This window comes from Fusarium coffeatum (genome assembly GCF_003316985.1).
Source record: "Fusarium coffeatum strain FIESC_28 chromosome Unknown BRIP53273_contig_33, whole genome shotgun sequence".
Classification (NCBI taxonomy): Eukaryota; Fungi; Ascomycota; class Sordariomycetes; order Hypocreales; family Nectriaceae; genus Fusarium; species Fusarium coffeatum.
The window spans coordinates 248,619-276,493 of record NW_022157830.1 but is presented as its reverse complement, the minus strand read 5'-3'; the positions used below and the strand labels follow the sequence as shown (position 1 = coordinate 276,493).

The following is a 27,875-nucleotide window of genomic DNA, read 5'->3' as shown; positions in this document are numbered from 1 at the left end:
AATACGCTGCAGGCCGCTGTCGGTCGGCGGCATTGAGTGGACAGCGGACAGGTCCCCTGTCCTAAATTCCGGCCCCACTTGTACCTGCCTCCGTCAGTGGAAGTTTTAGATGGAAGGCACGTGATATCGAAAAAGTTGGCGACAGAGAGCTAGCTGCGCGCAACGCCAGGCGAGCCAAAGTGAGTTTTAGGTGACAAGATTGACTGACGATTCAAGGCTGCATTGCATTCTTTCGTCGCCAATCACTTGCGCATCAACTACGCCATACCTGCGCATCTAATTAATAACCGGAAAAGATGGATGATCTCTACGACGAGTACGTATCCCCTTGCTTTAGTCGCGTTTCAAGCTTGAGATGTTGACGGCGCGCTGACTTATCGCAACAGGTTTGGTAACTTCATTGGCGAGGAGGCCGAGTCAGAGGAGGGCTCCGAGGTGGGTGTTGAGGCGAGCGACTACGTCTACGATGATGAGCCAGAGGCCCCCAGTGTGACGGGCCAGGAGCTCATGGAGCTTGACGGTAAGGATCTCTCGAAGCTTGCTCTCATGGATATTTGCTAACTTGGCAACCTACAGATGGACCATCCAACGCGATCATACTTCACGAGGACAAACAGTACTATCCGACCGCCGAACAGGTGTACGGTGCCGATGTTGAAACCCGTGTCGAGGAGGAGGACGCCCAGCCGCTGACCCAACCCATCATCGCGCCCATCGAGCAGAAGAAGTTCAACATCGAGGAAGCCGATCTCCCACCCGTCTTTTTCGACCGCGAATTCATGACAGACTTGATGAACTTTCCCGAACAAACACGAAACGTAGCGTTGGCAGGACATCTACACCATGGAAAGACGGCGTTTATGGATATGTTGGTTCTTGAGACACACGATATCACGGATCGATTAGAACGAAGAGTTGGAAAGCACCGCGACGAACAATTGCGATACACAGATATCCACATCTTGGAGAGGGAACGAGGTCTATCTATCAAAGCTGCACCAATGAGTCTTGTGCTACCCAGCACCAAGGGCAAGTCGCATCTTGTCAACCTGATCGATACCCCTGGACACGTCAACTTCGTCGATGAAGTTGCTGCCTCTTTCCGATTAGTCGACGGTGTTTGCTTGGTGGTGGACGTGGTCGAGGGAGTTCAGATCAACACAGAGCAGATCATCAAGCATGCTGTTCTTGAGGACATCCCTCTGACTCTCATCATTAACAAGATGGATCGCCTCATCCTTGAGCTGAAGCTACCGCCCAAGGACGCATACTTCAAGCTGAAGCACGTTGTTGAGGAGGTCAACACCATTATCACAAACACAGCGCCCACCAAGGCTGCTTCAAAGCGTATAAGCCCCGAAAAGGGCAATGTTCTCTTTGCTTGCACGGATATGGGCTGGTGTTTTACACTACCAAGCTTCGCCAAGATGTACACAGATACCTTCGGAGATATCAACGTCGACGAGTTCGCGAAGCGATTATGGGGCGACATCTACTACAACCCGAAAAAGCGAAACTTCTCACGAAAGCCTATCGACGAGCGCTCAGCACGCTCATTCGTTCACTTTATCCTCGAACCCATCTACAAGATCTTCACCCACTCCATCAGCGACAGTCCCGAGCAATTGAAGCCGGTCTTGGCTTCATTGGGTATCGAGCTTAAGCCTTCTCAGTACAAGGCCGATGCCAAGGTACTCCTCAAGCTAGTTTGCGAGCAGTTCTTCGGTCCTTCGACCGGCTTTGTGGATATGATTGTCAAGCATATCCCATCTCCCATTGAGACTGCTGAGCGGTTATTGGAGAGATACTATACCGGTCCTGTAGATACCAAGGTCGCTGCCTCGATGAAGGCTTGTGATCAGGACGGACCATTGGTCGTGCATATCACAAAGCTCTTCAACACATCAGACGCCAAGAGCTTCCATTCTTTCGGTCGTGTACTGAGTGGTACCGTCCGACCAGGTATGCAAGTTCGTGTGCTTGGTGAGGGTTACTCTCTGGACGATGAGGAAGATATGGCTATGGCGAATATTGCTGAAGTCTTTATCGGCGAAACAAGATATAACATTCCTACAGATGGTGTTCCCGCCGGTAATCTCGTCCTACTAAGTGGTGTCGATAATTCCATCGTCAAGTCAGCTACCATCCTTCCTCCCAAGCTCGAAGACGACGAGGACGCCTATATCTTTAGACCCATCACACATTTCACAGAATCAGTTCTCAAGGTCGCCGCTGAGCCCATCAACCCTTCAGAACTTCCCAAGATGCTTGACGGTCTAAGAAGGATTCAAAAATCATACCCCCTTATCAAGACCAAGGTCGAGGAGTCAGGAGAGCACGTCGTCCTTGGAACTGGAGAGCTGTACATGGACTGTGTACTGCACGACTTGCGTCGTCTGTACGCCGATATGGATATCAAGATTTCTGATCCTGTCACAAGATTCTGCGAGACCGTCGTCGAGACATCAGCGACAAAGTGTTACGCCATCACACCAAACAAGAAGAACAAGATCACGATGGTTGCTGAGCAGTTGGAGAAGGGTATCTCAAATGACATTGAGAGCGGAGCAGTCCGCATCCGCGATCCCATTCGAAAGACTGCTAAGTTCTTCGAGGAGAAGCACGGCTGGGACAAGCTTGCTGCTCGCAGTATCTGGGCATTTGGACCTGAAGACACAGGTCCCAACATCCTTCAGGACGACACACTTCCCACTGAGGTAAGTTTTCTGGACATCCCCCGCTGCAGTGTTTCCTGCAGCAGGATCCATATTCCATGTGCTTGACTGACCATGATTCAGGTGGACAAGAAAACCCTCAACGCAGTCAGGGAATCCATTCGACAAGGATTTAGCTGGGCCACCCGCGAGGGACCCTTGTGTGAAGAACGTAAGTCATCTATTTCGTTTACTCTGCAGGTTGATCTCCGTATCTTGTACGACACGCCGCGCCGACAGCACCCCCGTGCTCTCTCTTTCAACTGAAGAGTGGATATTGTGATAGTTCCATTATCAGTTAGTTTGACTGGTTGTGGATCGTGACAGCGTCAGGGGGGCAATTCCTTGTGTGGAGTTTCGAACTCTCCACATCTGACATTCGCCATGTCTTGCTGACATATTATACTGCTGGCAAAAGACTTGGCGTCTCCAGGTGTTGGTGTTCGCAAGGTCGTGATGGTGCCACCCGTCTCCGCTATGTTGGCCGTTTGATTCTCGATGGTACTGTACAACGGAAAGATCCGTTTGACCGCCATCAGGAACAAAACGGAAAACAGTAACCGGCGATCCTTTCCCCCTTGGCGGTAGATAACACAACTCCGTTGAAACCCCTGCACAAGATACACAGATTATATGCAACACTATCGATACAGAACAGATACTAACATGAGGCAACAGCGATACGAAACACCAAGTTCAAGGTTACAGATGTCCTTCTGGCCAACGAGGCCATCTTCCGTGGAGGCGGCCAGATCATCCCCACCTCCCGACGAGCATGTTATTCCTCGTTCCTTATGGCTTCGCCTCGACTTATGGAGCCCGTCTATTCAGTCTCTGTGACGGGACCTGAAGAGTCATACATGGAGGTCTATAATGTGCTCTCACGTCGTCGTGGCCATGTGCTATCAGACGGTCCCGTCGCCGGTACCCCGTTATATCGCGTGAACGGTCTGCTACCAGTCATCGACAGTTTCGGTTTCGAAACAGATCTACGAATCAAGACTCAGGGTAGTTCCATGGTGAGTCTTGTCTTTGACAGCTGGAGTATCGTGCCTGGTGATCCTCTCGATCGCGAGCAGATCATCCGTCCTCTCCAGCCTGCTACTGCCCAAGCCACCGCTCGTGATTTCGTCCTCAAGACACGACGACGCAAGGGTCTCAGCGAAGACGTCAGCGTTAAGACCTTCCTTGAGCCTGAATTCTACCAGAGCTTAATGGAGAGCGGTATGCTAGGGGAGATCTAAACACTGAAGTCCAGACGGTTTGATTCGGTAGGCCTGTGAAACAAAGGCTGCATGAAGGAACCCCGTCAAGGATATTTTTGTAGCTCTACCCAAGAGGTTGGAACGTTTACCATGATAGAATCGCCATACACTCGGGCTTCGGCAATATGAGTTTCGTTACAAGGATCAGTTTAAACACCAGTGGCACACTGCAAAATGTTAGAGGTTAATTAGGATGATTGGAAAGGTTTCAGATGAACCATATAAACAGGGAACGATAATCTAAAATCAAGGCCAGGTGTTAGAGGTTCTTCAATATTTGTCTCGTCCTCATTTCGTCGTGATAACGAAAGTGCATATCTAGTTCGCTTTGACTAGTTTCTACTCCCTTGTCAACAGGCAATGATTGCCAATGATATGAGAGGGGAATTTATCCTCCAACCTTGCTATGCATATTGTAGCGTCATGGGTAATGTATACGACAGTTTACGCAACAGATTGAAGTCCGAGCAGAATTTTATAGCATTAGGTCTAGTGTCGCCGTTGGGTCAGTCAACAATTAATTAATATATATGCCCAATGTAATAGGAAGAACCAACACCTCTTAGAAGTTTCTACGGGACGATTCACCGGTAACCGTACCGGGCTCTTTCCACCGGACCCTGGCCTTGTCAGGGACCACGGTATCAAGCTCTGTGAATGACGAAGATGTTGATAAGCATTCGGTTACAGGGATTCGTTGACAGGACGTAAGGTTTGCTAGGATATCGGGAAGAAACTGCGGCCACGAGCACATCTGCCAGGGACATCCCATCTCGGTGAAGGAAGGATGAAGAAGCAGGCCTGAATGTGGGACGTTAGTGTAAGTGCTGACCACAAGTCAAAGAAGCAACGAAGGATGCGTCCGCTTGCTGGTAAAGGTCCCCATTGGCTGTGGGAGCTTTGACCAAGACATCTGTGGCTGTCACAAGAGAGTAGGAGATGCACGATAGGTTACAGTATGTCTTGGAATTATGTATGTAGACTACAGTACATGGCAAGATTGTGCGGAGTGCGGACAAATGCATCCGATCATGTTTACTCGCGGATCGGCACCTAGAGATGCATGTCTGCGAATCTTGCGAGTTCAATTGCGAACCAATCCTAAGTCCTGACGTGACCGGGGGTCTCACTGCGGGAGTTGCAAGATCGGGGGATCGTCACGCAGGCGCAAGGCATGGTTGCTTTCCCCAAACATATCATTTGAGACTGTCGAAGCGGCATGCACCTTTGATCCCCGGCGTCCACAACACCGTAGGCCAAGTATACGGGGAGCGGGGGTTCAACCCCTGGGTTGTGAATGATATGTACGGATAGTCTGGAAGATAGAACTCCTGAAGCTAGGGGCGTGGCTGTCGCCCATGAGGATTTGTTGCCATTGCAGGTAAAGTGCAGGCACCATGGCAGGTAATAGCATAGCTTCTATCCAAATTAGTATGATATGATCAAGCCTGGCGGCGAGGTTAATTCCCCAGCTCTTTCGACCTGCCAAACGGGAACTACTCGCCTTGGCAGGACATACTACGGTAGTCGATGGCAATACAATGTGTGGAAGACACAAGACGAGACGGCTCTTGATAGCGCCCTATAGGCGCCCTGGTCGCTTGGCTTCGAAAAGGGCCGACAAAGTCAAGCATGACGTTTCAGCGGCAGATTCCGCACCTGTCAAAAGGAAAGAGGCCAGAAAGAATGAACCATGGGGGCCCAGACTCAGGTCAGGACGTTTGGACTTGCGGCGAAAGTGGGGGACGTTGGCACGCGTAACATAATAGGGCGGAACTTTGTATGATACGACGATGGTTCCCAAAACGGAAACCTAATCGTGGGATCTGGTCGACGTCGTATTGCATGCACCATAACATCAAGAGAAGAGGCTCAGATCAGAGACATTGTTGAAGGAATCCGTGTGAGTGCGAATATCTGCGAGTCTGTATAGGTAATTCTGCAGCAGTAATTGCGCTAAAGCATAGGACGTGCGTGGCTGCAACACCACCAGCTTTGAGGCTAGTAATAGCTCAGACAAGTGACGACACTTGCAAGGCTCCCGCTAAGAAGCCAAGAAACAATAGTCTGAAAGAACGAAATGTCCCGTGGTTGCTGTGCACAAAAATGTCTGCTTTGAGCAGCGTGACATGTTCGTGGTAGTAGTTTGAACCTTATTTAGATGAATGAGGGGCCCTGGCTGGTGTCCTTGTTCTTCCTCCCCAATCATAACTCGGCATTTTCCCCAGCTGTGTCTCTTCTTTACCAGTTCAACGGTTCAGTCTAATGTCTTCGAGACTAGAAACTTTGTACCCCATTCTTTCTTGAATGCCGAGATTCAAGACATGGGATGATGGTAGCATTCTCGCTCTTGCCAGCCAGCTTCGGTACGAAAACGATTTCGCGTTTTGATCACCAGAGTAGCAATGACGGTAGTGGATGTTGCGCAACGGAAGATCAGCAAGCAGGGTCCCTGTGATTTTCGAACCTTCTAAAAGAATGGCAATTGACGATGGTAGGTCATGACTAAGCGCATGTTTCCAACATCTTATCCAGTACTCCCTTCAGAGTATCGTTCTCCAAAGCGGCAGCAACTCGCTCCTTATCGCCCAACTGCTTGTTCACTTGATCATCTTGGTTGTGGCTGTCCTTCTTGCAGGTCACATCCACGCGGTAGTTGGGCGGCAGCGCTTGCTCGAGCCTAACCCTAACTCCAAGCCCGATAACAGTAGCTAACGAGCAGTGTGTGATGGTTGGTGTAATCTCCACAACTACCTGCACAATAGTGTTTGGGTTAGGGACACCTAATGCAGGAGAGGGAGTGATGTGAATATCAGATAAGTTGATCACTGACAGCTGGCCCAGTGAAACCGGGTGCTCAGGATCCGAGATTGTTGAGATCAGATCTACTCAACGTTAGTATTCTATCACTGTGAAGCGAAAATAATGTCTCAAGTCGCCTAAATAGCGTGATGCTCCTTGGGCTCAATCCTCAGGGTAGGTGAGTAGAAGGTTTGGAGGTGGCGAATTCGCCTAACAAATGACTCAGATCGGTTCGAAGGCACATACCGTAAATTTCCTGTTCGTCAATGGCTTCTGAGGAAAACTCATTGGGTTGATCATCGAGTCGAGGCCATGCTGAAGAAGCCGGACCGACAAAAGGACCTGATAGATATGATGGCTTTGCAAAGATAATGTCGTCGTATTTCGACTCAGGACCCCGGCGAGGCTCAGCCTTTGTCTGCCGGGTAGGGAGAGCCGAAGCACTCAGGATAGTCGGATTGGCATTATCCAATGTCGCCATTGTGAATCTGAATCTGCGATAGTTGTTCGATATGCAGGGATCTCAGGTGGCCAAGGCTTCGAGGCTATCGAGACGAAGGTGACGCGGCAAGGAATAGAAATCAGGGGCCAGGAAACGGAACAGATGCAGGAGATGAGATGGTGGAGATTCGATGACAGCTGCAATAGCTGCTACTGTATGCTAATTTTGAGACCTTGATTGAGTCGTTAATGAACCGGGTTGTTGTTGTATGGGGAAGGAGTTGAAGTTGAAGGAGGGGGAGGGGTATTACATCAAAGCAGACTGCAGAGGTGTTACGCCACATCGCTTAAGTCTTGGGCGTGGCGCAGCATCACTCATCAGTAATTTTCTATTACTAAGTCAGATTTTACAGTAAAGATTAGCATTCGGCAGATGTTCAGGAACGAGATCAATTTTTCATTGGGTCTTTTTTTAGTCAATGATAGATTTTGATCGTCTGTTTCCCTCTAATTATATCCACGTTAAACAAAGTTACAGGGTTCAGTCTGGGTATGCTTACAGTTATAGACCAGCATCCATCTACATCTACAGCAGATCCAGTCACAAACAGGCAAAGAAAGCTGGCGGTGAGAAATGATAATAATTAATTTCCATTGAAACTAATAATGTCTACTCTCCACTACTTTAAAAAGTTCTTGAACGCACGGCCAGCACGGATGGCGTTTGACAGGTCCCATATTAGGGGTGAGATAGTAGGCGGAGGGGCGTCTTGAACACAATTTGATGACCCCTAGTCATGGCATAGCATGGAGATAGAGATGGAGGACGGGCTGCCGGCCGAGTGTTTCTGGAACATCCGTGGAAGTCATCCGGGTGCCGTATCCTTGCAAAGAAGGCGCTTGGAAGATGCTCAGAAGCGCTGCTTCAGTTGCGATTGGACGGCGGGCCATCGCGTGGCTCTGATCGCATCGAAGGATCGTGGCGCACGATCTCTGTCAACCTTTCGGAGGTGTTTTCTTGAATAGGGTAGCCTAATCGACTATTGGGATGAGATTCAAGCAAGATGCGACGGCTACTGTGCCAGACCGGAGGATCGTATGCAGGGCAGCATCCGGTCCGCTCCCACGTTTTTCACAACTACCGTCAACTCTAGACGCTGATCATCCATCAGCTTACGAGTGTAAGTGCATGTAGTGTGTCTGCAAGATGCTCCGCGGGCCGATTCAAAGTGGGCAGATTGAATAATTGAAGAAACAACCAACACAGCGCCCGCACGGCCAAGATATTTTTACACAACTATTACTAACAGTTGAGGATCGTTGCCCACTGCACTATAGCCGGCTCAATTCTGTAATGCAACGATAATGGGGCAACGATTTACCCTGGGGTTAGTTAGCAGTAGCAGGGCATGGATAGACACTCCAAGGCTCACGTCTGAGCCCTCTGAAAAGGCTGAAGGAATTGCTGCAATTATCGTCCGCCAATAAGAAGCTGGAGAAGCCATTCCCATTGACGCGCGGTTTTTAATTGTCCACATAAGGAGACGAAGGTCTGTCGTTGGAGCGGAAGACGCCGACAAGTGACATGGACTTGAGGCATAGCGAGTCACTCCAGTTCGCCTCCGTAGAAAAAAGCAATAATACCTCGCTTTCGCTACAGAAATACTGAAACCGCCATAGTATGAAGATGTTTAGTAATTTTCCCGAATGGCTTCCAACTGTCGGGCCGTGCATTCCATTCCTTCTTAAACCATTCAAAGGAGTTCATGTCAGTGAGACGGGGATCCCCGTCGAGGAACGAGGAACTTTTCTGTCGGGGAATTGGACCTCGGCTCAAAGTTCAAACCCCAACTCCACTCCCCTCCTAGTCCCTGTAATCTGTCTGTACCTCACAGTGCCTCAGTAGTAGAAACAACGCATGTGATGAAGCAGTCTCGTCTCGTCTCGTCTGGACGTTGCTAGTATGGATTACATTACATAGGCAGTAGCACTTCAATGCAAGCAACGCCGCAGACGAATCACTCTCGTATCTCTCATGCACGAGAACGAAAAGCGAAATAGGCCAAGGAGGCAATAACATGGATCACTCTTCACCGTCGTTGCGTTGTCCTGTTTCTCCAGCCGATCTTCAAGAATAGCGCTAGGAAATACCAACTTCTCTTCCCCTTTGAGGAATAGATCACTGCTCTTAGCTGTCTGGGTAGGGGTTGAATGGATGAAGGCTAGAAGGGTCTGAGGGTTTATCTCAACGTCAACATTTGATGTCATGTACATAACGTTACTGTACCTGCTAAAATAGGTACTACGGGTAATTTGCTAATGTCTGTCAACTAACCTAACGTTGATGCTATCATCAATCATGGCATGGATCCTTGGGCTTGCTCCACCGTCAGTGCTAACTAGACTATCCGCGAGGAAGAAGCAAGACTTTCCGCGCAATCGAATATGATATGTCACGCTGAGACTGAGATCGAGTGGGTTGGTGGTACAATGTTTTCAGCAACTGCACAGCATGTTGTTCATCTCCGAGACACTGCCCAACGTTCATGCAAGTCTGTCGCAAACCAACAATGTTATCGTTCATTCTTGAACCACAGCAATTTGGCCCCCGAATTTCTATCCTCCGGCATAGCTGACTGCTTAGGGTACGTCCGGCGCGTGGCAGAGCTGCAGCCGGCGCCATCGTCCTGCACGGGCGATCTTCATGCGACCACTTGAAATGAAAAGCAATACATTCTTGACAATTAAAAGTCTGGGCGAGTCTCCTTTTCTCCCTGTCTCTCCTTTGTGCGCTGTTCAGTCGTCATTGCGGCGTGGTGGCAAGATACTATACTAGGCGTTCAGGGCGTTCTACAACGGCAGAACTAGAGTCAGTTGATCTTGCTTGACAAGGTTAGGTAATGTATGCGACAAACCAAGCCACCCCTACAATGATAATGATACAATTGAGCAAAAGAGCCATACATGAATGATAACATCATTTGTGTTTGTGCCCAATTCAGAAGCAGGGCGTGTTTGGTGTCTCCCGAATTGGTCTATTGCAGATATTGGGGACAGTAATTGTTTAGCATCCACGTCTTCGTGGGTCGAGGAGATTGATATCTGGGCCACCAAGGACGCTAGTTGGCCGCGGTGTCGGTAATGGAGCAAGGCTCTATCATTCCAGATCATAGACGCGGCCCAAGACGGAAGGCAGATAAATTACCTGCAATGGAGACTGATGTATGTAAATGTTGTACGTACCCTGACCCAAGAGAATATGACAACAGTGCACGCAGCACGCAAGGGTCCAAGGGACCCCCAGTCAATGTCAATCCAACGAGGGGATGCTACTGCGAGGGTCGATTCAAGACATGTTGGTGACGTGAAGCTTTCTGACTCGATATCCTCGACGTCGGTAGTTGAGACAGGAACAATGATGAGCATTGTATTCGCTCGAAACGAACAGGATGGAAAATCATATCTGATTCTGTATGAATATCAAGTTTCCATGAATAGAATCGGAAGGTTTATGTAAGAGCAAAGTTTCACGGAGGAATAAACAGCCCTTCCCAAAACCTGGTTTAAACTTGGGACAGAGCCGAGGCACTCCTTACAAGAGGTGCATATTTAAGTCTGTATTGACTAGGATGTAGCTTCGACAGCCACTTTGGTACTTGTAATAGGCTTCGTCTGGTAATTACCAATAGCTGACTTGACAGGGGGAGCTTTCAAGGCGGTTTCATTGTGGCGATCATACTGGTGTGCGTGTTTATAGTGCCTGTCCGTGTTGAATATTGATGAAGCGCTTTCTTTCCGCGATGTTTAGATTGCATGATGATGAATAGGCTGGTACTCTGAGACATCAAATGTCTAGTCAAACTGAAAGAGTCGACCAAGTCGAGTCACATAAATTAACAAATTACAACCGTATATCCGTATTTGCTTTTTGGACCATGGTGGAGCTTCAATGATCAACCGTCCACATCTCGTCTTGGCGAGAACATGTTCTCACTGTTGTAGAAATGAAAGTCACTGAAAATAGGCATAACGTTACTCATGCACACTGCCAATCAAGATACACAGCCCTTGAGAATCTCAATAACCGTTCATCACAGCCGAGGGGCGACACCTGACACACTAGGCTTAGCCAGGACCGTAACGAGTCTAAATGATGGCCCGAAATCTTGACAATTCATGGCGCTAGAGCTGTCCAAACCTGCAATGCACCTATGATACAGGATACATATCGTTCCGCATGTCGCGTCAAGTGCTGATTGATGTAAAAACGGGGTCGTCGTATGTAGGTACATTACCGTAGCGAAGAGGAGTCTCGACGCCCGCAAGCATCTCCTCTGCATCTAGACTAATTGCATCTGTATCCATCCATTGTATCATAAGGCTGCGGGTCGATGAAGAGAGTTTCCGCGGGCACTATTAGTGATGTTAGTACGGAGACGTGCTGTACTGTAGTATTCTATACTGTGCCATGGACAGTGTCGATTTGACAAGACCGGGTATCTCAAAAAGCATTTTCAGCCCTAAGGTCGAGTGGAAGTCACCTCCCTCCAGTACTCTCCTTCTCCAATAGGTGATGTGCATACTGCAACTAGCCCTGCGGCATGGCATGTGCGTGACGGAAGGTACCTGAACCCGCGTATGGCGAACGGTAACTGGAAAGAACGGAGGGGAAGAAGCGAGGCAGTTGCGTTGAAACCAGAAGAGGAAGGAAACTAGGAGGAGAAAGAGAAGGTGAGGTCTCACAAGAGCCTACCACCATCATCGTTTAATCAACACACCATCACCATCGGCATTCCTCAGATTTTCCGCTGTCTTCATCATTCATCATCGACGACATGGGGATATTAGGCGATAGCACACCGACAACTCAGTGCGAAAGATCCTGCAATACTGTTGCATTCAACGGCCCTGGTCTCGTCTGGCACTGGCTACTGGGCTACTTTCTCCCATGAAATGAAATGCCTGTCACACATCCACATCCACATCCATGAGACGGGATGACCCCCTCCCCCTCCTGCAACCTCCCAGGCGTCCAAGACCAAGTCCTTGGCCGAGTACTGGACTGGACTCTGTACGATCAGTCTTGTACAGGATCAGGCTCTGAGAGGGGAGGGATGATGGGTGTCTCCAACCTGCCAGCTTTGCAGTCTGCAGTGCATTTGCGTGCGTCTACGTCTTGCGACTGCATCTGACTGTCACAGCCAGACACCTCCTTGTTGGGTCAAGTCTCGGCATACGTTTCATCCAAGCTCCTCGAAATCTTTGTCTCGATTGGATAGACACGCGAAACTGCCGTCGGGAAATAGATTCTGGTTGTGGCTGTTGCTGTTGCTGACTACGGAGAGACAACCAAACAATTGTCATCGCTGAATTGTTCGAACCGTGTTACACTTACAGATTAACTCTCGCTGCCGCCGTGGCCGCCCGTTGAAAGCTCCGTTCGTCATTTCATTTCCGTCCTTCTCGAATGTCGTGGATAGCTCTGTGCTGCTTACATGCGAACCGATGCATTGAACTCATCAAAGTCCGCTAATCCCGTGCGCGAGGAGCCTCGGACCCTTATTGCTGAGCCACCGGCACTAACAATTAAGAGTCCCTTCTATCGCTATAACAGCCCCTACTACACTGCATATTACTTACAGTATCGTACCGTACCGCACCGCACTGAGCATCAGAGCATCTGGCCTCAGCTCCCTTTGCATTGTTGGCAAAGTGCCCCGAAGGCGCCAGAACCCACATCGCCGTCGTTATATGTCTCTTTGTAACACGCCGTTCACTCGGGCCGGCAGTCCATAGCACGTCCTAGCATCTCTGCTTGACGTTGACTCTCAACTTTGGCTACATACAGTTACTGTATTCAATCTTGACGAGTCCCTTCTAATTCTGATCTGGTCTGGGTTGAAAAGAAGCTAGATTCGCCCCAGTCTCAGTACGGATACTGGTTCTGGACCTTCATCCCACAATCCACATCCGCGCTACCACGCCGCCTCTTTTCCTTACCTGCATTTCCCATCGTGCCCATCTCCCATCTTTCTACAGACCCCCTGGACCTGTCCTGGGCTAGCCTGACCCGTCCCGCCCCTGTCCTGTTCTATCCTGCCTGCTAGTTAAGCCCTGCTCGTGGCCCTGTTGTGATCCAAAGAGCGCCAACCCGAAACTCTCCACCATTTACTCGTCACTAGTCTGGTGAAGTGAGGAGGGGACTGACCCGTCAGGCAATCTGAACAAGTGCTGGCAGGACAGGAACGTTCCCGTCCCATCCCATCCCATCCTATCCCAGATCAGTCTTCAGGGCACCTTGCACACACTCAACTCAAACTCTCCATCCTCCCTCTCTTGTTAGTTCTCCCCTCTAACTTAAGCTGAGAACCAAAACCAAGACCAAGACCAAGCGTTAGGGCCACATCCCCCAAGAACCTGCAGCACTTGATCATTACACACCCTTGCCTTGCCTTGCCTTGTTCTGCCTGCCCACCTACCCGTATGCTTGCTCATGCCCAATGCGCTACAGTACCTACGCTTGCTGCCGCCCTGCCCTGCCCTGTGAGAGCCAGCCAGCCCAGTCCCAGTCCGAGTCCACCTAGTCGAACAAGACAAGACAAAGTCAAAACTCATAACTACCTTAGCACCTAGCCACTCGTAGTGGCCCCCAAACACCCGACCCTGCGGTTCACTTTAAACTCTCTATCCGTACCTACCGTACCGTACTCGACCCAAGCTTCAACCAACTCAAAAGAGTACTTACAGTGCCGTACCCCGACACGCCCCCAGCCAATTCGATAATACTACCTACGTCTTTTTAGCTGGTCTACTTCACCTTAGCTTTCGTACATATCTTTGTCGCTGCTGTATTTTTTCGCCTCCTTCGGATCTTATCTGCACGATCTTTTTTCTTTCACATCCATTATTATACACGTCGCACCACCCGTGCAGCTGCAGCCTATTGTCGCTCATCATCCCATCCGTCTGTCGTTGCTTTTGTCACCTGCCGTCACGACTTAGGTTGTCCCCACGAGCCTCCCTCCACCCCGCGATTCGATTCTCCTCGTCTTGCGCGACAACTACCTACTACTCACCTACTCAATCCTACTCACTACTTGTTCGAGTTCTGTACCACCACGATTGACTACCGTCGACTCTTTCTTTGCGCACGATTTCATGTTGACCGCTACAACTGTCAACACTCGACGTTCTTAGAGGCGCAAAACCTCAGGACTGTTCTGCACCGTAACATGTCCAACGAAGACCCTTCTGTTCGCCGAATTTTACCACAACAATCCCAAATGAATTCCTTTTCGTTTGCGCCGCAGCAATATACGCAGCGCGAGACTCAAAAGAGTGCGTCATTACTCCAAACGATCTTGCATGCAGTGCTCTGGACCTGGAACTAACATATCGGTGTAGACTATGTGTTCGTTGACGAGCACAACCGCCACAAGCGGTTGAAAGGTAGACTTTACCCGTCTCTGGGAATCGGCTTTGCAATTGGTTGCTAAAACTGAATATAGTTATGAGAGCTTGCGAAGGCTGCCGAAGACGGAAGATTAAATGTGATGCCGCAACGACAAACACATGGCCCTGCTCGGCCTGCATACGGCTTAAGCTTCACTGTGTACGACCCAACGGTTTCGATGGAGCCACCGACACGACGACTTATGACACTTCGCCTATGCCTAACGAACAATTTCAGCAAATGTCTATGCAACATCAAGTTATGAACCCAGGCGCCAAGCTTTCGCCAGCTGCCATGTATGGCACCCAACCTCAGCAAGTTTACCCTGATGCGAGCGCTTCATATCAACATGTTGGATATGATACCTCTCAACAGCCGGGTGGTATGCATTACGGAGCTGTTGCGCCTACCGGTTCTATGTTGGATCACCAATATGCGGGCCAGAATGTGTTTCCCACTCCTCCGATGCAGCAGCCCCCACCGCCTCCCGGAGCTCAGCAGCAACCCTCTCCGGAGGCATATTCTTCCCCCGGTGACTACCAGCATCAGGATCTCGCTGATCTTCTAGGAACGCTCAAGGTCAACGAGACGGGCACAGGTATGGCTTGGCGGGTTCCTTCCGCACGAATTGGGCCTTTACTAATATTCATGCAGCTCCATATCTTAGAAATAAGGCATCTTTTAGACATGAAGAGCAACCCGCTGTTGAGGATGCTGATGATTTCCCCGGTGCTCTCCCTCCCATGATGCCTGCTCCCGGTCACAAGATTCGCATCCCACCGGAGTTGATGCCCGATGACGAGACAGCACTGAACTACTTCGACCTTTACTTTACTCACGTCCACCCTTACGTGCCGGTACTATGTAAAACAGTTTTCTACCAGCAGTGGAACACGGATCGAGATGCCATTTCTCCGTTGATTCTCGAGGCGATCTTTGCTATGGGAGGACGACTGGCTGAGGAACCGACCGAGGGCCAGCAATGGCTTGCTCTTGCATCCAGTGAGCACTCCTTTAAAATGTGCCTGGATTTATGAAGTTGAGAAACTAACCGATTTTAGGACACGCCGATTCTTTCATGGATGTTCCCAGATTGAGTACTCTTCAAGCCTTGCTCATGATTCTGAAGGCTCGCGAAGCTGCCCCTAAGAGAGGCTACTATTATCGTTCTTGGATGACAGTTGTGCAGTGTGTTCAGATGGGCAAGGATCTGGGCCTGGATGAACATTATGAGGACCACCAAGCAGGCATGGCCTGTGATTTTACACCCGCCGAATGTCAGCTTCGAAAACGGATCTGGCAGCTGATCTTTGTCTGCGAGGTTATGGTTGGCGCCCCTCAAGGCCGACACGATCATGCTGTCAAACTCAACACTGTTGATTTCACTGCCTCGCGACCAGTTCCCGGATGCGAAGAATCGGAATATCACACGTCACGCAATTTCAGCTACTTCTCCCAGGTTGTGCGAACCGTGGCTGCGATGAGCAAAGTCTACACGAGACTCCGAAGACGCAAAGATTGGGGTGTCGACCCTGAGTTCCAGCAGCTGGGACAAAGCTTCAACACCTGGCTAACAGAGCTTCCCCCGGATTTGGCTATTTCCTTCCCACAGGACGGATCACCCCCCTGGATTCCTTCACACTTTATCGGAAACATGCATGGCTACTACTACCTGGCTCTGATTCTTTTCCATCGACCTATCCTGTCATTCCTTGACCCTAACGCCGCGGACGGCCAGTGGAAACGCCATATGATGATCTGTTACAGCTCCGCCAAGGCCCTGTGCCGTGTACAGGAGGCAACACTCAACACTTTTGGACTTACCGGACTTCAGTGCATGCAGCGAGGCTTCAGCTTTTCCCTCTATGCTGGTCTCTCCTGCATTGTTATTCACTTGGTAGGTCTTCGGAGACGAATGCTCCGGACTCGTACTGACTCGTTGTTAATAGGTTGCCATCGTTTCGCCCGACCCTGAGTTCAACAGTGATGCCCGTGAATACTTTACGAGACATATGAGGGTCTTGGAGAAGGTGATGGAGTCTTGGTCGATGCCCGAGTTGGAGAAGCAGATCAACGCTCTGCGAGAGGCGTTCTCGGCAGATGTCCGAAAGCCATTCGTCCTGAAGCCCAGCTTCCCCTACGGCAGCCCTCACCCATCAACTCATTCCAGCCCTCCTCGAGGTACCGACTCATTCAGGCCAGTGATTCATCGAACAGGATCCATAGACCAGCACTTGGATACACACGGTGCCCAACAAGTCAGTTTTACCAACCACCCCATTACACCTCCTATATCAGCCGGCCCAATGGACAGCAAAAGTGACTCCCCAGCTGTACAGTCGCTCGTTATGATGTCGCAAGGATCACAAGCTCCTGGTATGCCCCAGAGCATGTCGATGGCAGATCAACCGGGATGGAATCCATCTCGTCTATTTGAGTAAGTCGCCAGTGCATTCCTGCTTTTTCTTCTCCCTTTACAACCTGCTAACTTGATGATAGACAATGGAACACCACATTTGGTACGCCCGCCTCCCAACACTCCGCCACTACCCCACCTCACACGAGCCCTCTTAACGCGTCGTCCTCAGGTGCTACCGAAGTTCCCACTATCCAGGATATCCAGGCAGTCCAAGCATCAATGCCAACTGGATCGCATCAAATATCACCACCTCAGTATTCAGCTGCTCCCGTCCCCAACTTTGTCACTCCAGCCATGTGGCAAGAATCGGTTGCAAGCGTTTACGAAGGTGGATTGAAGCGAGGCTGGGACTACGATGGTGTTCCAGTGATGAAGAGACACTGATGAAAAGAGGCTATTGCTGATGGAGCTATCACCTTGTGAGGCTGAATACTCTTGAGGCTGGTTCTTATTAGGCGAACCGCGATCCGGCGACGAGCTCTATGCCAGACTTGACCACGAGCATTGGGTTACTTCTGGCATATCGGGCCGAAGCCACGAGGCTCTCAAGTCTCACAATACTTGTTGATAAGATGACTCCTGGAAATTTTGTGTCTACAACGACAGAATTTGGATGCGGCCAACAACGGGAAGGGGCTTGCATCATTGTACAGAATTCGGTTGATTATATTGGTTTGACGGATAACAAGGGCATATAACGAGCTATGACGGAAGCGTTTTGAACATTCAGAACCGGACGCAGTAAATGCGCCGGGCGAGGTTCTTGAGGTGCGTTTTTGGTTGGACAGGCAGGACCCATGTACCAATATTTGTCTACGTGATTGACGACCTGGAAAGCTTCGGACGGAGCATTGGGAACACAGGAAAACGGAACGGAGTAATGGTTCTTAGATATATCGACTGCCACATAGGAATAGCATGATTGCGTGTGTCTGGCGCTTTGTTTGCATACTTGGTATCTTACCCCTTGCTTTGTGACGTGTCGGCCAAGAAAGCCAGATGAACCCAAGGGCTTGTGATGTCGCAGTACCTGACTTGATAGTAGCGGTATGGAGTTTATAACTTAGCATGTCAGCTATGTTTCATGCTTCCGCCTATCGCAGGGTTTGCATGTGGCACAGCCAAGGTCTTCTGGAACCCCTTGCCTTGATGGTTGAGATCACATCTGATGCTACCAGGTGAGTGACAGAAGAATTCCTGAGGCTAAGAGTGCCAAAGTAAAACAACCTAAGAGCTGGTCCAAGCTAGCATAAGGTAACCAAATTATTTCGTCTCATGCTTTCAGTGGCCAATTCCTCTGACACCCTGAGAGCGACTCATGATCAGCTTGTAAGATTGACGAACACGGTGGCTATTATACAGTGATGGTGTTTCTACATCACACATCTAGAGTGCAGTTCCTACGTACTACTACAATTCACAGCAATTCTACCATAAAACCCAACGAATAGCTCAAATCCTAGGATCACCCTTATAGGGCGACGCAGCCTTCAGAGCTCGATTGTCAATACGCTCCTTGATAGAATCCCAAATCCAGCCATCTACCCTGTCCTTCTTCTTCTGATACCTCACTCTCGTCGTCGGCTTCGTATCCTGAACGTAGAACTTCCCAACGGCACGGAACATGTACCACTTGCGCTGAGCGTTCTCCTCCGTGGTGTCACGCACGTAGTTGACGAGCCCGAAGCGGCGTCGCACAGGACTCAGATCGCCGGCCTGAACGCTGCTGTAGCGAGGCTTGGAGATGGCGCTCATGGTGGCTAGGGTCAGGGGCGTGGTGGGCGGGAGGGTCTTGACGAAGCGTTCCAGAATGGGGCGTGATGTGCGTGCGTAGGGAGGGAGGTGGATGTAGATATGTGTTACGAATGGGGAGGTTATGTAGCCGACGAAAAAGATGGGAACGATGCCGCAGAGGATGACTGGCGTTGTCAGTTGTGGTCTCCTCCTGAATGAGAGATGGACGTACTGCTTGCGGTGACCCATTCGGGCTTTTCAGCTTTTACATAGCTTGGTGCAACTATACCACAGAAGAAAGCACCGAGGAAGAGTGTTGTGATTTTGAGCATGGCCATGAATGTGGTGCGGCCTGTACCGCCATGGTATATGATGAGTCTCTCAGGAAGCTCTAAAGCACAGGTTAGTAAATGCTGCAAAACCGCCTCTGAAGAAGGACATACCGAAGTCTTTGCCCTCCTTGGCTACAGCTCTAGCCTGTCGCTTAAGCTCATCTTCTATCCTGTTTGGCTTTTTGGGTGCATGTGAGGGTTTGGAGTAGCATCTCAATTGAGCTTGTAGAGATTTTTGAAGTGAGCGCTGGAAGCTTCGAGGGAGAGCTGAGGTCTGTATGGGTGTTGCTTGACGGGTGATTGAGAACAACTGAACGGGCCGTAGCCGTGGTATTATCATTCTTAGTTGAAGCATTGTGATTGATGTGTGAGTGTTGGCTTAATGAGAAGGTCATGAGCATGTAGTCAAAAAAGAGGCCATTCTAGTGGGGGAGAAGCACGCGGTTCAGCGCACTATTTCGCACAGGGCTGACAGAGATTATCACCATAAACACCACTAATACGGATTGATGGTGACAGCTTCAATTGTCTTACATAGAGAACTTCATTATCATTAGAGCTTATGGCTCATATTTCTATTACCCTCCAATGGTAGTCAGACAACATTCTTCTGCAGCCATTCAACCCACTGGTCCTTGTTCCAGCTTGAGCTAACATCCTGCACAACACCATCAAACACAGCAGTAGGCGTAACGTGCACTCCAATCAGACGGTTCATCTTGGTGATAACCTTGAGGTCGTTGGTGACCTGGTTCCCCGCATTGAGAGCACCATCCTCCCCAGCCTTGTCAGGAATCACAAGCAGCTCATATACTTTGTTCTCATCAACACCGGTCTTGGCAGCAATCTTGGCCAGACGGCGGTACGTATCATTGCGTGTCTCGTTAACGACTGAAACATCAAAGAAGCTCTTCTGCTCCTCAAACAGCGCAGCACTAAAGTCCCAGAAGCGCTCGGGTGCAAGACGAAGAACTGCAAGGGCGGCCTCGTGCATGAGGGTTGACGAAGGGTGCCATGGCTGGACCTGCTGGCGGAAGATAAGGGTGAGGCTCGAAGCCCAGCCTTCGTTGGCTTTGATAGCGGGGATCACATCGGAACGGAGGGTGCGGAAGATCTTGGCGGAGAAGGGACAGCAGTAGTCGAGGTAGAACTCGAGGACGTGAGTTGTGTGTGCGACGCCTGAGTCTGAGGCGGGAGGGTGGGCGAATTGGAGCTTTTGCCCGGCGAATTTAGGAGGGAGAGCCATGGTTGCAGTAGAAGCGATATGTTGTTAGTTGATAGGTGAGGTGAGGTTTGGACTACGATGTTGAGATATGAGAGCCTGAGCTTTGAATACATGTGAATGATGATGTCAGCTGCATCACGCCTTACCTTATGTAAGCTCTTCCATCTCGTATAAGATCATAGACATCAAGGTAAGAAAGACCCATCTCATGATGCCCGCTGATTTCTCACTCATAGCTCATGCCTTCCATTTTATTAGGTTCTTATGTTCTGACTTTCGGCAGTTGCTTATCGCAGTCAAGTCAGCTTTGATAGAGCTGATGAGAAAAGACTGCCAATGATGGATCCCTGCTGGTAACTACAAAACCAGGAATAATCAATTGGTGGGGAAGAGTTCATGACCAGACGCATCATCGATGCAACGACCGGATCTATATCGTCACTGGGGCCTCATTTGATTCCGAAGTTTACCGCATCATCGGAGCCCAAGAATATGATGGAGGTATCTCGAGCTTTCACCACGCTAGTCTAGCTCTATGATGATTCTATGCTTAATTTATGAATCTCTCTGCCATGTGCAACAAGTCAGGTGAGCCTCGGGATATTTTTAAGCTTACAAGGACTACGTAACCTTCACCGTATACACGTTGTGCGTTTAACAGCAGAGTCTAGACTACCATCGATTCAAGACAAGCAGATACGGTAAAGCAAAAATAATGCACTTGGATCTTTCGGGCTTCACCTCGATTCACCGAAGTGACATGGAAGTTAGCACGGCATTAGAACGCCAAGACGGGGAGACTAAAGGCTCTGCCGTCATGGAAAACCAATAAAGTCTTTTTTCCATACGCTTGGCTTCTTGACCGTGATCCCATGTCTAAGACGGAAGGGCGTATTCATTGCGTATTCCCTTGCGAGGTTACGAAACAAATTAAAAAGAGAAATCAACGCTTGTTGTCTCGGCGGTCTTGAAGTTTTTGTTATCGTCAAGTGATCAATAGTTTTCGCTGGTGGCTGGACTTGGATGTCCAGGATCTTGGATCGGGTTCTATTCATGGATCCTGGTTTAAAGACTACGGAGGCTTCCCGAGCTTCTGAGCCGCAGATTTCTTTAACAGTCCCGGCCGTTGTCCGGGAGCTGACGGAGGAGAGATTGCGGGGAAGGCGGGAGGTACTTTGAATTGGTAGTAATTCTCCGTGTAGAACTGTGTATCTCATGTCCATGGCTGTCGTCGGTTCTTGCATTTTATGATCTGGACTGGTCTTGGTCACGCGGGCGAAACCGGGGATCTTGACTTCCTTTTCCTGATTTGGCGGGGCTCCTCCCCCAGTTTCTGAATGTCGTTCCCGTCTCAGGGCAGGTGCGAGTGGATACGACAGCCCCCAGTCAGCGTCACTAGCGCCGTATCGTCTCCAAAGTGCAGGTGCATTGGATGGATTGCATGCATTTTAACCCTTTTGTCCTGCCGTTTTAACGATTGGACAAACCGTAAAATACTTTATCTATCAAGCTCCCCGTCAAATCTCAATTGCTCTAGTTTCAACTTTTTGAGATCGATATTGTTTACTTTTGATCATTGATAAATTATTGATTACTACTCGGTCCGATTCTGTCTCGTCTTTTGTGCTGTCGCGTGGCCTCTTTACTTGTGAAGGAATTTAACGTCTAGTCATCGTCTACAGTACTAGCGACCCTTTTCAATCGCCACTACATCAATCCACGATCCAAGCGATCAATCCAACAGTTCACAATGATTTGTCTCTCTAAGGCAGACGAATCTTACTACCAGCGTTTGACCTGGAACCAGGCTCCTTCGCCCTTGGCTGCTAAGCATACTACGCGCCAGGATCTCAATGGCATCTCCAATCTTCGCGAACACGTCGACGCTGCCCAGGATGATGGAAGTGGAGGGACGGCTGGGGGCTTACTGAATGGGCACGACGATAGTAATCAAGCAGGGAATCATCTTACAGAGCCTTTCAAAGGCTCTATTAAGGATGCGGGACGACTGTCCCGTATCTCGGGTAAGTTCAAAATCTCATGATTCTCCCTTGTCAAACCCACATATAAGTACTAACAACCCCAGGACCGTCCTCGTGTCTTAAGACGGTTGATGGTGGTGATGGCCATCTCCGTCTTCATCGAGGCACTCTCTCGTCATGTGCCTCGCACATCTGGAGTTGGACTGTTTGGGTCCTCTCTGTCCTTGTCGTCTCTACGATCATCTCTTACTGGAACTCCCCTGCGCCTGCTGTCATGACTTCGCCACCCAAGGTTCAAGAGTCGATTCCCGCCCAAGTCTCGCCTCTACGCAAGCGAGCTAGCACCTGCGAATCTGGAGGCGTCAACAAGGCTGATTACAACACTCCTCTTCATGTCGGCGCACTCTTTATTATTTTGGGTGTTTCGACCCTCGCTTGTGCATTCCCCATCATGGCTGCCAAGTTCCCAGGGCTGAGGATCCCGACTCGCTTCTTCTTTGCCGTCCGTCATTTCGGTACTGGTGTGCTGATCGCCACAGCTTTCGTCCATCTCCTCCCAACAGCCTTCATCTCTCTTGGTGACCCTTGTTTGAGTAGCTTCTGGAACACAGATTACCAGGCTATGCCTGGCGCTATCGCTCTTGCAGCTATCTTTCTTGTCACTGTGATTGAAATGGTGTTCCACCCCTCCCGACATGTTTCTCCCGCTCAGATTACCACACCTAAGGAAGGAGGTGCTTCTTCAAACAGCGGCGGTTGCATGGGGGGTACAGGTATGCTCCCAATTCGGGACATGGGACCTATCCGTGGACGATCATCAAGCATTGGCCAGAATCTGTCTGCCCTTAACAGCAGGGACGTTCGTATGGAGGATCTGGAAGAGGAAGCTTGCGAAGATGACGACAATGTCCAATCCGGAAGAAAGAACCTCGAGGAGACGAGCCTCGAGGCTGTACAGATGCCAGTTCTGACCCCAGAGCAGCAGCAACGCAAGGAGCTTCTCCAGTGTGTTCTGCTTGAGCTTGGTATCCTCTTCCACAGCATCTTTATTGGTATGGCGCTTAGCGTTTCGATCGGCAACGAGTTTATCATTCTTCTGATTGCCATTGTCTTCCACCGTAAGTTGATTCATCCCACTAGTATTCTTGTTGCATTGGTGGCTGACCTGGATACAGAGACTTTTGAAGGTTTGGCGTTGGGCTCCCGAATTGCTGCCATCAAGTGGCCCCAGGGTAAACTGCAGCCTTGGTTCATGGCCCTCGCCTATGGATGCACGTAAGTAGTCATCTTACCCCTATCGTCGTATCTTCACTGACAATGAAACCAGTACCCCTCTGGGACAAGCCATCGGTCTTGCCACCCACACTCTCTACAGCCCCAACTCTGAAACTGGGCTCATCGTGGTGGGCGTCATGAATGCCATCTCAGCTGGATTGCTTACTTTTGCCTCCCTGGTTGAGCTTCTCTCGCAAGATTTCCTTAGCGATGAGAGTTGGCAGTTCCTCCGTGGCCGCAAGCGTATTTATGCTTGCCTCCTTGTGTTCTTCGGGGCTTTCTTCATGAGTCTCGTGGGCGCTTGGGCTTGATGGAGTTGCTCGCAGTTCTGTTATGGGTTCGTTTGGAGCACTATATCAGAATGTAAGGGGGCGGTCGGCGCGAGTCGTTAAATAAGCCGTGCCCTTTGATACTTAAAGTAGCGCAAAGTCTCGCGACAACTTTCTTTCTACACTTCACGCCTTGTGATTTGAAGCGTTGCTTTCGGCATGCTTCGTTTACGGCAATTCTCTTTCTTACATTCACATGCTCAGACTTGGCGCCTGAGCAGTGACTTGAACATTGTTGTTCAGTGTGGTTCATTTTTGCATTTCTTTTGCAGTAATTGTGCTACTGCAGCCATTCCTTTTGCGACAAACACAAAAGTCCAGAGGGTGCTGGGAATCTCCAGGTGCATTGAGTAGCTACGTTATCCTGTAGTACATATAGGAGAATTATATGTACGGGTAGAATAGCCTTATCATTATATGGTTTCTCGAAACCCACTCTAGACTGGACAAGCTCCAAATACACTCATTCATTATATCATACATCGCCATGACTGACAACATTCCACCTGTGGTTCATATTGTACAACGATTTCCGTGGAGCGATATCCGAGGACGAGTGGTAGGTTCGTTTATTGTGCTTCATGTTCTAACTAACTCTTATGATACAGTGTTCTTGTCAACGATACCACGAGCAAACTCTCCAAATGTGAGGTGCTGCTCAATATCAACCTCTTCACCCAAGTTAGGCTGAGTGAACACTGCCAAAGTATTACGAGCAACCTTTCCATCGCTAACACTGGGTCTTACACCCCTGACAAAGTGAGGTACAGCCTTGAAGCGACCAGCAGTAATACGTTCGAGGGCCTCGCCAGTCTGGAAGGCAATGCAGTCGCGGGGGATCTTGACTTGCACAGTCTCGCCGGTGCGGGACTTGATATACAAACCAGCTGAAGGATCAGGAGAGGAAGGAAGCTCGTCAAGAGGTGGGAGAGAAGCACCGTTCAGGTTTGTGACATCTGGTACAGCAGGGCTAGTCTTATGCTCATCGATGAACATGGCCGATGTAAGACCTGTCAAACATCCGTGGTCAAGATGTGTAGCACACCAATCATCCTCATCACCTCCATTCGCACTAGGCTCGGACTCTTGAGGGTAGTAGTGCAAAAGACGAGCTTTAGTGGTACTAGAGGTACTGACGACATGCTCGAGATACCCAGTAGGATAACCAGGGATATCCTCTTGTGCAAAACGATCGCATGCGCGAGCGACTAGAACGGCTACGTCGATGATGAGACGGCATAGTGAAGTCACAGAGGGCTTGAAGCCAGGGAGGACACCCTCTGGTGGCCAGACGTTAGGAGCCAGATACTCTGGGAATGTGTCGATGGAGAACTCTTCGGTGGGCTTGGCGCATTCGAGGGATGGGTCGATGTAGAATGCGCAGTTGGCGTAGTATGAGCCCTTGAAGGTGTCGACTTGGCCATTCTTGAGAGTTTCCTTGCCGAGGGACCAGCCGGTTAGGTATTTGGCTCGGGCATTCTCAAGTTTCTCTTCAAGCTTGTCAGAAGAATGACATTAGTTTTGAGAGTTGATGGCTACATACCGAGCTCCTCCTTTGGGAGGTTACCAAGATACGAGGCGTAAGAAAGGGCCTGGTGTCTAAGTTCAGGGAATTCTTCAGGAACATCCTTTACTACGAGGATTCCGAGAGAGTCTGGACCAAAGGCTTGCTTAAGGGTCTCGAAGGAGATGTTACCTGTGGATCATTAGTGTCGGCTCGCTTACATAGAAAAACTGGGAGCTTTTTCTCATCATGAGAGCGGCGCTATCATGAGTGTAAGAGTCGCGGAATACATACCATCCTTAAGGTCCTTGAGAGACACGGAAACAGCTTGTGCTTGAGCGACCATCTTGAAATACAAACAGAAATGTCTCAATCAAATGAATATGAGACTATCATGAAAATAAAAGTCAGAAGATCATTCATGTTAATCTATCTCTCTTACAGAAGGTTACAGTACCATGAGTTGCGGGGGAGAATTACATAACCAATCACCTTCCTTGAACTGACCTGTCGTCAGCGGTGGAGCTCGCCGTATCCCGGCGTTGACCGTCGGTCCAAATTCAACACAGAGCTTCCATCAACTAAATCACAACCAACAACCATGGTTAAACCATTGTCATTCAAAGGCGACAAGAAAGTCAAGAAGCGCAAGAGAACAGACGCCGAGAAATCATCCCGCGACGATGCTGCCGTAAACGAAGAAACGCAGGTCCAAAAGACGGGCGAAGAGACAGAGAATGACGATAGCTGGGTTTCCGCTGAGACGGATACTGATGTCGTGGGACCGATTATGATTGTTCTACCGACGGATACACCTTCAGCTCTGGCTTGCGATGCAGCTGGGAAGGTGTTTACTATTCCGATTGAGAATATCGTTGATGGGAATCCTTCTACCGCGGAACCGCATGATGTGCGACAGGTCTGGGTTGCGAATCGCGTAGCTGGGACAGAAAACTTTCGCTTCAAGGGACATCATGGGAAGTAAGTACATACAATATCTATACCTACTTCTATGGGCACACAACTAATGCGCAAACTATAGATACTTATCATGCGACAAAATCGGTCTATTGTCAGCTACATCAGAAGCCGTATCCCCCCTCGAATCCTTCAACATAATCCCCACGGCCGATACACCAGGAACATTCCAAATCCAGACCCTACGCGACACATTCCTAACCATCAAAGCCCCGAACAAAGCATCATCCAAGTCCTGCGACGTGCGCGGCGACGCAGATACCATCACGTTCGACACAACGCTGCGCATCAGAATGCAGGCGCGTTTCAAGCCCAAGCTGCGCGCGTCCAAAGAGGAGAAGGCGCATGCTAAGATTAGTCGGCGCGAATTGGAGGAGGCGGCGGGGAGACGGTTGGATGAGGATGAGGTGAGGAAGTTGAAGAGGGCGAGGAGGGAGGGTGATTATCATGAGAGGTTGTTGGAGATTAAAGTGAAGAGCAAGCATGACAAGTTTGGTTGAACAAGAATCCGGCCGATTTAGCAATGGGAGAGAGCGAAAGAGCTACGTTCTGGGACAGCATGAGAGCTGGTGAGTGAGCACTGATTCTTATGGATGCTCCCAGTGTTCGCTAATCCTCCATCTCCAGCTCAGCAGATTCCACAGCCCTCAAAAGCTTCGTACAGTTTGCGGCTGAGGCTTAGCTGTGCCAAAAGGAATTAGCCGCTAAAAGCATAAGAAAACGAAATAATTTAATCACTTTACTCTAATTCGGACCAGCACTCAATTTACCTTATTTCAGCATCACAAGCCTTAGAGGACAGTTCCTCTGTTGCCAACCTGGCTGGGTGCGACATGGAAACAGCTGTACGGTTGAACCCCTATCTAAACTCAGCTCACAATCACAGACACAGAACTCTCATATAAAAAATCAGGCGCGTTTTGGTATTATCAATCATGGCGTTCTTAGTTATATAGTTAGTGTCTAGAGTACAGGCCAAAAGGAGTTGCGAACCTCCCTCAAAATAATCATAACGAGCTTTCCCTATAAGAAAGACACTGATGTAACGGCATACATTCCGAGTCCGCGTCCCCCGTCGCCTTTTAAGAAATTCCAAAAAACTAGAAGAAAAGCACTAAATGAACAATTGGACAAATAACTGAAAGCAGTAAAAACGCTGATGTGATACAAGCACTCCCTTCTCGCTTTGCTCCCTTGGAAGTATGCTCCCCCCTACTTTGACCTCTTACTCATGCTCTCTGTTCAGCCCCTGGCAAGACGGGGACTGAATCGTGACTTCTTCGCTGGCGGACTAAGAATCTTGTCCGCAGACCTCTTTCGTGGTGCCTTACCGTTAAGCTTCAGGATGGGCTGTGGAACTGATGTAATCACGACCTCTTCGTCGCGCTGTTGTTCCGGCTCCTGCTGCTGTTGGGAGTTAGA

At 49.5% G+C, this 27,875-nt stretch overlaps 8 protein-coding genes across 8 annotated transcripts; 4 read left to right on the top strand and 4 right to left on the bottom strand.

Moving 5' to 3' along the window:
* Positions 1-296: 296 nt before the first annotated feature.
* FIESC28_01244 (uncharacterized protein) lies at positions 297-3,958 on the top strand (the record flags this gene model as incomplete). The annotated part of the gene is made up of 5 exons (XM_031155395.1): positions 297-316; positions 387-520; positions 577-2,717; positions 2,799-2,886; positions 3,393-3,958. 5 exons carry the CDS (start codon positions 297-299, stop codon positions 3,956-3,958), a joined length of 2,949 nt encoding a protein of 982 aa, XP_031020562.1.
* A 2,526-nt stretch (positions 3,959-6,484) lies between these two features.
* On the bottom strand, positions 6,485-7,262 carry FIESC28_01243 (uncharacterized protein; the record flags this gene model as incomplete). Its single annotated transcript, XM_031155394.1, has 2 exons — positions 6,485-6,864; positions 7,028-7,262. 2 exons carry the CDS (start codon positions 7,260-7,262, stop codon positions 6,485-6,487), a joined length of 615 nt encoding a protein of 204 aa, XP_031020561.1.
* A 7,192-nt stretch (positions 7,263-14,454) lies between these two features.
* On the top strand, positions 14,455-17,478 carry FIESC28_01242 (uncharacterized protein; the record flags this gene model as incomplete). The annotated part of the gene is made up of 7 exons (XM_031155393.1): positions 14,455-14,560; positions 14,627-14,671; positions 14,731-15,273; positions 15,330-15,677; positions 15,737-16,572; positions 16,625-17,112; positions 17,175-17,478. The coding sequence occupies 7 exons, from the start codon at positions 14,455-14,457 to the stop codon at positions 17,476-17,478; spliced, it is 2,670 nt and encodes an 889-aa protein (XP_031020560.1).
* A 1,068-nt stretch (positions 17,479-18,546) lies between these two features.
* Positions 18,547-19,515, bottom strand: FIESC28_01241 (uncharacterized protein; the record flags this gene model as incomplete). Its single annotated transcript, XM_031155392.1, has 3 exons — positions 18,547-19,013; positions 19,061-19,219; positions 19,272-19,515. 3 exons carry the CDS (start codon positions 19,513-19,515, stop codon positions 18,547-18,549), a joined length of 870 nt encoding a protein of 289 aa, XP_031020559.1.
* Positions 19,516-19,755: 240 nt separating this feature from the next.
* On the bottom strand, positions 19,756-20,406 carry FIESC28_01240 (uncharacterized protein; the record flags this gene model as incomplete). The annotated part of the gene is made up of 1 exon (XM_031155391.1): positions 19,756-20,406. One exon carries the CDS (start codon positions 20,404-20,406, stop codon positions 19,756-19,758), a length of 651 nt encoding a protein of 216 aa, XP_031020558.1.
* Positions 20,407-22,135: 1,729 nt separating this feature from the next.
* FIESC28_01239 (uncharacterized protein) lies at positions 22,136-23,953 on the top strand (the record flags this gene model as incomplete). Its single annotated transcript, XM_031155390.1, has 4 exons — positions 22,136-22,409; positions 22,472-23,485; positions 23,543-23,642; positions 23,695-23,953. 4 exons carry the CDS (start codon positions 22,136-22,138, stop codon positions 23,951-23,953), a joined length of 1,647 nt encoding a protein of 548 aa, XP_031020557.1.
* Positions 23,954-24,568: 615 nt separating this feature from the next.
* Positions 24,569-25,821, bottom strand: FIESC28_01238 (uncharacterized protein; the record flags this gene model as incomplete). The annotated part of the gene is made up of 3 exons (XM_031155389.1): positions 24,569-25,461; positions 25,515-25,667; positions 25,770-25,821. The coding sequence occupies 3 exons, from the start codon at positions 25,819-25,821 to the stop codon at positions 24,569-24,571; spliced, it is 1,098 nt and encodes a 365-aa protein (XP_031020556.1).
* A 255-nt stretch (positions 25,822-26,076) lies between these two features.
* On the top strand, positions 26,077-26,953 carry FIESC28_01237 (uncharacterized protein; the record flags this gene model as incomplete). Its single annotated transcript, XM_031155388.1, has 2 exons — positions 26,077-26,456; positions 26,518-26,953. The coding sequence occupies 2 exons, from the start codon at positions 26,077-26,079 to the stop codon at positions 26,951-26,953; spliced, it is 816 nt and encodes a 271-aa protein (XP_031020555.1).
* Positions 26,954-27,875: the final 922 nt, after the last annotated feature.